The sequence below is a fragment of the Pezoporus occidentalis genome, unplaced genomic scaffold (assembly GCF_034315485.1).
Source record: "Pezoporus occidentalis ecotype Australia unplaced genomic scaffold, CSIRO_AGI_Poc_V1 ctg1661, whole genome shotgun sequence".
Lineage (NCBI taxonomy): Eukaryota > Metazoa > Chordata > Aves > Psittaciformes > Psittacidae > Pezoporus > Pezoporus occidentalis.
Genome location: NW_026913490.1, coordinates 347 through 10,733, shown reverse-complemented (window position 1 = coordinate 10,733; position 10,387 = coordinate 347). Strand labels below are relative to the sequence as shown.

At 57.9% G+C, this 10,387-nt stretch overlaps 1 protein-coding gene across 1 annotated transcript; it reads left to right on the top strand.

Annotated features, from left to right (window-relative positions):
- Window positions 1-294: 294 nt before the first annotated feature.
- ZNF362 (zinc finger protein 362) lies at window positions 295-9,043 on the top strand. The gene is made up of 7 exons (XM_062613413.1): window positions 295-523; window positions 4,225-4,288; window positions 4,425-4,671; window positions 4,814-5,135; window positions 5,250-5,474; window positions 7,762-7,840; window positions 8,210-9,043. Exons 2-7 carry the CDS (start codon window positions 4,226-4,228, stop codon window positions 9,041-9,043), a joined length of 1,770 nt encoding a protein of 589 aa, XP_062469397.1. The 5' UTR covers window positions 295-523; window position 4,225.
- Window positions 9,044-10,387: the final 1,344 nt, after the last annotated feature.

The window sequence follows — 10,387 nt, the reverse complement described above, 5'->3', positions numbered from 1 at the left end:
CGGCGCGGGGCAAGGCTCTGCCCTTAACCCGGTGGCGGTGGGGACATGGATTTGTCACCATCCCCGCTCTGCCCCATGGCTCTGAGGCTGTGCTTTGGGGGGGGGGGCACCCATCGGGGCTCTCACCCGCCGCCGCGCTCCCATCGGCTTCCCTGCGCTCGCCGCTTGGCATGGGGACAAGAGGCTGCGGTTGGGGGATGCTGAGGGCTCTGTAAACACACACACCCCCCTTTCCAGCACCCCCCTGAACCCCCATTTGCCGGTGCTCAGGCCCCGTTTCCCTCGGCGGTGCCGTGAAAAGAAATCTCTTGTTTCTTTTTATTTCAGCGAAGGCGAGACAGAGAGGGCTGCCAAGGTAGAGGCGTTCCCTAGAGAACTGTAGCTTGACTTAGCGGCAGTTGGGTAGGAAGTTGCTGTAGTGAGCTCGTGCCCACCCGTGCCATCATCTACCTCCCATCACTCTGGAGCCTCCTCGACGCGTCTCCCCAGGCAGCTGCGGCCACCTGGCTCCTGAGGCCAGCCTGTGAGTACCAAAACACCGGTGTCCCCCCCCCCACCTCTTTTAGCATCCCCCCCCCCCACCCCTTTTCCCCACTTTGCCCTGGCTTTTGGCTCCTCAATGCTCTTCCCCCCCCCCCCCCTCCACCCCACCCCATAGGAACGTGAGGGTTTGGGGCCTTTTTAGGGTCTCCCGAGGCGCTGCTGCCGTTATCCCGGTCCTCGGATGGGTGCTGAGGGAATCTGGGGTTCAGCCCCTGGCTTTGCGGCTCTCTGCATCCTCCCGCTTCCTCTTCGGTGGCTGCTTCGCCTTCTGCATCCCTCGGGACACCCTCCGGCATCCCCTTGCTCTTCCCCGGGAGATGCTCGGTGCCACCGGAGAGCTGGTACCCGGGGGGGGTACCAAAAACTGGGGTGCAGGGAGAGCCCCAGCCTTGCCCGGCAGAGCCGCGCTGCAGCATCCCCATCCCTCATCATTTCCATTTTAATGGATTTTCTTCCCTTTTTCCCCTCCTTTTGCTGCATGTCAGCTTCCATTTTTCATAGTTAGCTGAGAACATAGGAAAAGGGAGGGTTTATGTATATATATTTCATGTTTATCCTACCTGCTTTCCGCTCCCCCCCACCCAGCCATCCCAGCCAGCCGCTGCACTCCCTCCCAGTGAAGTATTCCAGCATCAAATCGCGACAGGAACAGGGATTTTCTCCTTCTTTTCCTGCTGGTTTTGGCACACCGGCCGTTCCTTCCCCCGTTCTTCCGGGCAGATCCAAGCTTTTCCAGTCCCTCCATCATTTATTGACAAGACCTCCCCAGGAGGAGGTCAGGAAGGGGGGGGACACACATGGGATATTTGTGCTTTCCTCCCCCAAAACACCCTTTGGGTCTGGCTCCACAGCAGGCTCCTGGAGTTGGTCACGGTGATTCCTGCTGCATCCCAGGGATGCTTTGGGCACGTTGCATCCTTCTTGGTGCCACCGATGGCTCCGTTGGAGGCACAGGGAGAGAGGGATGGATGGATGGATGGATGGATGGATGGATGGATGGATGGATGGATGGGAAGGACAGGAGGAGGTCGCAGGGTACCTGCTGTGATGGGGAGCAGCTCCCAAACTCCCTTTTCTAATCACAGCTCCTGCTTCCTGTTTTCCCACACCGTGGGGTGCCGCCGGAGCGATGTGGTTCGGACCGGGGTACCCGGAGCCTGTCCCCAGCATTCCCAGAAGGAGTTTTCCCTTTTGCCACCTCCTCTTCTAGCCTTTTGTGCCGTCACCCCCTCATCCCGGTGCCCCCCATCCCGTGCTCCGCATCCCGAGCGATCTCATGTTATATATAGGTAGACAGTGGGTGGGCAGCACATGGGTCCATATATAACTATAGGATAGCTGGTGATGGGTGCGTGGGGAAGCGCATTCCCTATCCCAGAGCAGGACTCCCAGCTCTGCTTCCGCAGGGAGGCTGGGGGATACAGTGGATGGAGGGAAAAGAGGCGGAAAACCAGCTTCTATTGCGAGCATCCGGGTCTGGTTTTGCTCCAAAACCCCCAAATTCGGTGCATGGGCAGCCGGGAGGTGCCGGCGAGCGGTTGGAGGTGGGAAAGGGGAGGTTTGGCGTTGGGATCTGCCATGGAGATGGTTCCTGTTCCTCGGTGCTGCCAACGGCCGCCGTTGTGTTGGTTCGGGGCACCCCAAAACGCGCCTGCTCTTGCGCTGCGCCGGATCACCAGGGTTGTGCCCCAAAACTGAGCCCGGAGAGGGCTTCCTATGGGAGCGGGGATGCTCCCGGCTGCAGCGGCACCGTTCGGAGGAGCCCGGGGGCTCTCCCTCCCTCAGTTTCCCCGGCTGCTGGTTCCCTGCCACCAATCCCATCACCCCGAAGGCTTTGGGGATGCGCTGTGCCGGAGGCACCGGTCTGGTTTAGGATGCCAGGATCCTGGTTTATGTTACAGCTCCCGGTGGATGCATTCCACTGGGGTACGCCTGACCCTCGACCACAGGGCACGGCACAGTGATGCCCGTTCACACCAGTGTCATCTCCCCATCCCCTCCCGCCGGTTTCCTGTTATCCAGTGATGGATTTTGAGTTAATTTCCAGTTAATGTCCCCAAAATGTGGGAAGTGTCTCAATAAACCCTCTGGGCCCGCTGTGCCGTGGTTCTGCTTCGGTTCTGCTATGGTTCTGCCATGGGTCTGTTATGGCTCTGCAGTGGTTCTGCTATGGTTCTGTTATGGTTTTGCCATGGTTCCGTTATGGCTCTGCCATGGTTCTGCTATGGTTCTGCTGTGGTTCTCTTATGGCTCTGCTGTGGTTCTTTTGTGGTTCTCTTGTGGTTCTGCTGTGGTTCTGTTGTGGTGCTTTTATGGCTCTGCCGTGGTTCTGCTGTGGTTCCGCTCTGGTTCTCCTATGGTTCTGTTATGGTTCTGCTGTGGTTCTGTTATAGTTCTGCTATGGCTCTGCTGTGGTTCCGTTATGGTTCTCCTATGGTTCTGTTACGGTTCTGCTGTGGTTCTGTTATAGTTCTGCTGTGGTACTGCTATGGCTCTGCCATGGTTCTGCTGTGTTTCTGTTATGGTTCTGCTATGGCTCTGCCGTGGTTCTGCTGTGGTTCCGCTCTGGTTCTGCTGTGGTTCTGCTATGGCTCTGCCATGGTTCTGCTGTGGTTCCGCTCTGGTTCTGCTGTGGTTCTGCTATGGTTCTCTATGGTTCTGTTACAGTTCTGCTGTGGTACTGCTATGGCTCTGCTGTGGTTCTGTTATGGTTCTGCTGTGTTTCTGTTATGGTACTGCTATGGCTCTGCCATGATTCTGCTGTGGTTCCGCTCTGGTTCTCCTATGGTTCTGTTACGGTTCTGTTATGGTTCTGCTATGGCTCTGCCGTGGTTCTGCTGTGGTTCCGCTCTGGTTCCCTATGGTTCTGTTACGGTTCTGCTGTGGTTCTGTTATGGTTCTGCTATGGCTCTGCTGTGGTTCTGTTATGGTTCTGCTGTGGTTCCGCTCTGGTTCTCCTATGGTTCTGTTACGGTTCTGCTGTGTTTCTGCTATGGCTCTGCCATGGTTCTGCTGTGGTTCCGCTCTGGTTCCCTATGGTTCTGTTATGGTTCTGCTGTGTTTCTGTTATGGTTCTGCTATGGCTCTGCCATGGTTCTGCTGTGGTTCTGCTCTGGTTCTCCTATGGTTCTGTTACGGTTCTGCTGTGGTACTGCTATGGCTCTGCTGTGGTTCTGTTACAGTTCTGCTGTGTTTCTGTTATGGTTCTGCTATGGCTCTGCCATGGTTCTGCTGTGGTTCCGCTCTGGTTCTCTATGGCTCTGCTGAGCTGCTGTGGCCGTCACCGCTCCCTTCACTTGCCGTTATCTCGCTTTGGGTGCTGGGCTCAGCAGGATGCGCCCGGGTTGCTGTGGGTGCCATGCGCCGCCGTCCGCTCGCCCTCTCCCATGGCCCTGTTTCCCCACCCGCCTCTGCTCCCTCCTGGAGGAGCAGCAGGTTCGGGGTTTTCCTCCCACATTCCACCCCCTCCCTTCCCCCTTGCCAAGCGGCATCCCGGGGTCTTCCAGGCAGGAATCCCCTGGATGCTGGGGGGGGGTTCCCTGCTCCCAGCGCCCAAGGGCTCTGTCTTTGGGGGTTGGTGCAGTCCAAGCCCCCCCGGGAAGGGGGCGGGATGGGGGGCAGGAGATGGGGTCCTTGTGGTGCCCGGTGCCATTCCATGACCATTCCCATCTCTCCCTGCAGGATGGCGGAGCCTCGCTTCAACAACCCCTACTTCTGGCCGCCCCCCCCCACCATGCCCAGCCAGGTAGGACCCCCCCCCCCCCCTGCATCCCGGGATGGATGCACATGGAAGGGGACATGGGGTGGAGGGGAAAGGCTGGGGGTCCCCTGACCCTGCCCCATGTCTCCCCCCCCCCCTTTTCCCCCCCCCATGCTTCCAGCTGGACAACCTGGTCCTGATCAACAAGATCAAGGAGCAGTTGATGGCGGAGAAGATCCGGCCCCCGCACTTGCCCCCCACGTCGGTGGCGTCGCAGCAGCCGCTGTTGGTGCCGCCGTCGCCCGCCGACGGCAGCCAGGCCATCATGTCCCTGCCCAAGCTGCAGCAGGTCCCCGGGCTGCACCCGCAGGCCGTGCCCCAGCCCGACGTGGCCCTGCACGCGCGGCCGGCCACCAGCACCGTCACAGGTAAAGCCCGACGGGGGCACCCGCTTCTATTGAGGACCCCGCAGTGAGAGAAGAGCAAAGGGGGGGACACACACCCCCATAATGAACACATACACACACACACACCACACACTGTGTTGTCTTTGCCCCCCCCTCCCGCAAGGCTTGGGGCTGGCATCCCGTGCGCCCGCGGTCAGCACGTCGGAATCCAGCACGGGCACCGGCACCACCACGCCGTCGACCCCAACGTCCACCAGCCAGAGCCGCCTCATCGCCTCCTCGCCCACCCTAATCTCAGGAATCACCAGCCCCCCCCTCCTCGACTCCATAAAGACAATCCAGGGCCACGGCTTGCTGGGGGCACCCAAGGCCGAGCGGGGCCGGAAGAAGATCAAGGCGGAAAATCCCTCGGGACCGCCGGTGTTGGTGGTGCCCTACCCCATCCTGGCCTCGGGGGAGACCGCCAAAGAGGGGAAGACGTACAGGTAGGCACCCCCCAACCCGCTTGGGGGTTTGGGGGGCCGGTGCGGTGCCCCCGCTCCCTCAGCCCAGCCTGGTCCCTGTGGGGTTCTCGCACACCCCCCCACCCACCCCTCCAGGTGTAAGGTCTGCCCCTTGACGTTCTTCACCAAGTCGGAGATGCAGATCCACTCCAAGTCGCACACCGAGGCCAAGCCCCACAAGTGCCCCCATTGCTCCAAGTCCTTCGCCAACGCCTCCTACCTGGCCCAGCACCTGCGCATCCACCTGGGCGTCAAACCCTACCACTGCTCCTACTGCGAGAAGTCCTTCCGGCAGCTCTCCCACCTCCAGCAGCACACCCGGTGAGCCCGGCTTCCCTCGGGGGCAGTGGGGGCTCTACCCGGCGTCTCTCGTGACACCCTCCTCATCCTCGCTGTGCTCGTTGTCCCCAGCACCTTCGCCATGCCCTCCGTGCTCATCCGTCCCCACCACCTTGGTCATCACCTTCGTTGACCCCACCATGGACGTCTGTTCCCACCACACTCATCATCCCCACCACACTCATCCATCCCCACCATGCCTCTGGTCCCCATTGCCCTCATCATTCCCATAATGCTCATCTTCTCCACGACCTCCATTAATCCCACCACGCCAGTCCATCCCCACCGTGCTCATCATCCCCATCTTCATCAATCCCACCATGGACATCTGTTCCCACCACACCAATCCATCCTCAGCACCCCCGCTGCCTTCATCATCCCCACCACACTCATCCATTCCCACCATGCCTCTGGTCCCCATTGCCCTCATCATTCCCATAATGCTCATCTTCTCCATGACCTCCATTAATCCTACCACGCCAGTCCATCCTCACCGTGCTCATCATCCCCATCTTCATCAATCCCACCATGCTCATCTCTCCCCACCACACCAATCATCATCCCCATCCCCACCACACTTCATCACCATCCCACCATCATTCCCATAATGCTCATCTCTCCCCACCACACCAATCCCCACCTTCATCCATGCCCTCTCCCCACCACACCAATCCACCTTCACCATGCCCATCATTCTGGTACCTTCATCATCCCTACCATCTTCATTTTCCCCACCATGATTATCATCCCCATCACGCTCGTCCTCTCCACTCTTCTCATCAAGCCCATCACCTTTTTCATTCCTGCCGTGCTCATCCATCCCCACCACTCTCATGCTCATCATCTCCACCACCTTCATTGACCCCATCACACCAACCCATCCCCACCATGCTTATCATCATTACCATCTTCACTGACCCTGCCATGTTCATCCATCTCCATCACACCAATCCATCCTCGCCACACTCATCATCTCCTTCATCTTCATCACAGGATCACAGAATGGTTTAGGTTGGAAAGGATCAACCAGTTCCAACCCCCTGCCATGGGCAGGGACACCTTGCATGACTTTCATGGTCTCTACCACCTTCACTGTCCCCACCATGGTAATCATCCCCACTGCCTTCATCATCCCCACCACCCTCATCATCTCCACTGCCCTCATGGTTCCCATCACCTTCTCCATCCCCACCCTGCTCATCCATTCCCACCATGCCTATTGTCCCCATTGCCCTCATCGTCCCCACGACGCTCATCTTCTCCATGACCTTCCCTGATCCCACCACACCAATCCATCTTCACCATGCTCATCACCTCTTCCAGCGCCTTCATCATCCCACCATGCTCCTCCATCTTCACGGTGCTCATCATCCCTGCCACATTCTTCATCCCTGCTGTGCTCATCCATCCCCACCATGCTCATCATCCCCATCATCTTCATCACTCCCACCGTGCTCATCTCTCCCCACCAATCTCTCTTCACCACCTTCATCATCCCCACCACCTTCATTGTCCCCACAATGCTTATCATCCCCATCACGGTCATCATCTCCACTCTGCTCATTGCCCCCAGCACCTTCTTCATCCCTGCCATACTTGTCCATCCCCACCGTGCTCACAGTCCCCACCATGTTCATCATCTCCACCACCTCCACCAACCCCACCATGGTTCTCTGTCCCTACCACACCAATCCATCTTCACCATGCTCATCATCCCCACCATGCTTCCCTCTCCCCACCATGCTTATTGGCCTCACTACCTGTGTCCTCCCCACCATGCTCATCATCTCCAGCACCTTCATCATCCCGACCATGCTCATCCATCCCTACCACATTATTATCTCCATTGCCTTCATCATCCCCACCGTCTTCATTTGCCCCACCATGGCCATCTGTCCCCATCGTGCCAGTCCATCCTCACCACACTCATTGTCTCCTGCACCTTCATCATCCCCATCTGTTCCCACCACCGTATTGTCCCCGCTGTCTTCATCGTCCCCACTACGCTCATGATCTCCAGCACCTTCATCATCCCCACCATGCTCATCCATCTCCACTGTGCTCATTGCCGCCACTGCCTTCTTCATCCCCACCACACTCGTCTCTTCCTCCTTCTCTTGTCCCCACTGACTTCCTCATGCCCATCACCTTCATCCCCTCCAGCCCCACGTCTCCCCCGTGCCCCTTTGCGTTCTTTGCCCCATCACTGGTCCCTGGTGCCACAGCCGTGGGGCATGACCCGATGTGTGTGTGTGTGTCCGTCCCACAGCATCCACACGGGCGACAGACCCTACAAGTGCCCGCATCCCGGCTGCGAGAAGGCCTTCACACAGCTCTCCAACCTCCAGGTCAGTGCTGGGGGGGTACCCCAGAATAGGGGGGGTACCCCAGGATGGGGTGGGGTAACCCAGGATCCTGGGGGTACCCCAAGATGCTGGGGGAGTACCCCAGGATGGGGGGGGGGTAACCCAGAATAGGGGGCATACCCCAGGATGGGGGGGGGAGTACCCCAGGATGGGGGGGGAGTACCCCAGGTTGGGGGGGTACCCCAAAATAGGGGGGGTACCCCAGGATGCTGGGGGGTACTGCAGGAAAGGAGGGGTACCCCAGAAGAGGGGGGGTGGTGGGATTTAGGGGCACCAGAGCCCCCCGCCCCCGCTGTGGGGCAGGGGAGGGGGGTCATGGCTGCCGTGACCCCCCCCGGTGCCACTCCGCAGTCCCACCAGCGCCAGCACAACAAGGACAAACCCTACAAGTGCCCCAACTGCTACCGGGCGTACACGGACTCGGCCTCGCTGCAGATCCACCTCTCGGCCCACGCCATCAAACACGCCAAGGCCTATTGCTGCAGCATGTGCGGCCGCGCGTACACCTCGGTACGGTACACCCCCAAAAACACCCGGAAACACCCCCAAAAACACCCGGAAACACCCCAAAAAACACCTGCAAACATCCCCCAAAACACCCGCAAACGCCCCCAAAAACACCCGCAAATGTCCCCCAAAACACCCGCAAACATCCCCCAAAAACACCCGCAAACGCCCCCAAAAACACCCGCAGACATCCCCAAAAACACCCGCAAACGTCCCCCAAAAACACCCGCAAATGCCCCCAAAAACACCCGCAAACGTCCCCCAAAAACACCCGCAAACGCCCCCAAAAACACCCGCAAACGTCCCCCAAAACACCCGCAAACGCCCCCCAAAACACCCGCAAACGTCCCCCAAAAACACCCGCAAACGCCCCCAAAAACACCCGCAAACATCCCCAAAAACACCCGCAAACGTCCCCAAAAACACCCGCAAACGTCCCCCAAAACACCCGCAAACCCGCAAACATCCCCAAAAACACCCGGAAACACCCCCAAAAACACCCGCAAACATCCCCCAAAAACACCCGCAAACATCCCCAAAAACACCCGCAAACATCCCCAAAAACACCTGCAAACGTCCCCCAAAACACCCGCAAACATCCCCAAGCCACCCCCAGAACACCCTGAAACACCCCCAAAACATCCTGCAATGCCCCAAAACACCCCTAGAATGCCCTGAAACACCCCCAAAAGACCCTAAAACACCCCCAGAACGCCCTGAAACACCCCAAAACACCCCCAGAATGCCCTGAAACACCCCAAAACACCCTAAAACACCCCAAAACACCCCAAAACACCCCCAGAACACCCTGAAACACCCCAAAACGCCCTGAAACACACCCAAAAGACCGTGAAACACCCCAAAACACCCCCAGAACGCCCTGAAACACTCCGAAACACCCTGAAACACCCCCAGAACATCCTGAAATGCCCCAGAACACCCTCAGAACGCCCTGAAACACCCCCAAAAGACCCTGAAACACCCCCAGAACATCCTGAAACGCCCCAGAACACCCTCAGAACGCCCTGAAACACCCCCAAAAGACCCTAAAACACCCCAAAACACCCTGAAACGCCCCCAGAACATCCTGAAACGCCCCAAAACACTCTCAGAACGCCCTGAAACACCCCCAAAAGACCCTAAAACACCCCAAAACACCCTGAAACACCCCCAGAACATCCTGAAATGCACCAAAACACCCTAAACCACCCTGAAACACCCCCAAAACACCCTGAAACACCCCAAAACACCCCCAGCACACCCCATAACACCCACAGAACACCTTAAACCACCCTGGAAGACCTCTGAAACACCCCCAAACCACCACCCAAAGAACCCCAGACCACCTCAAAACACCCCAAAACCTCCAAACCGCCCCCAGACCTCCCAAGAGTACCCCCAAAAAATTCCAGAACACCCCAGAACACCACCAACCACCCCAACATCCCGAAACACACCAAACCCCCCCCCCAAAAAACCCCATTATTGACCATGAACCCACCCCAAAACCCTGTTATTGACCATGAAACCCCCCGTGAACCCCCCCAAACCCCATTATTGACCATGACCCCCCCCCAAACCAACATTATTGACCATGAAACCCCTCAAACCCCCATTATTGACCATGAAACCCCCCCAAAAAAACATTATTGACCATGAAACACCCCCAAACCCCATTATTGGCCATGAAAACCCCAACCCCCCCCGCAAAAAATTATTGACCATGAAACCCCCCAAAACGCCATTATTGACCATGAAACCCCCCAAAAACCCCATTATTGAGCATGAAACCCCCCCAAACCCCATTATTGACTGAAACCCCCCCAAAACCCTATTATTGACCATGAAAACCCCCAACCCCCCCAAACCATTATTGACCATGAAACCCCCCATGAACCCCCCCAAAACCCCATTATTGACCATGAAACCCCCCATGAACCCCCCCAAAACCCCATTATTGACCATGAACCCCCCCAAAACCCCATTACTGACCATGAAACCCCCAAACCCCCATTATTGACC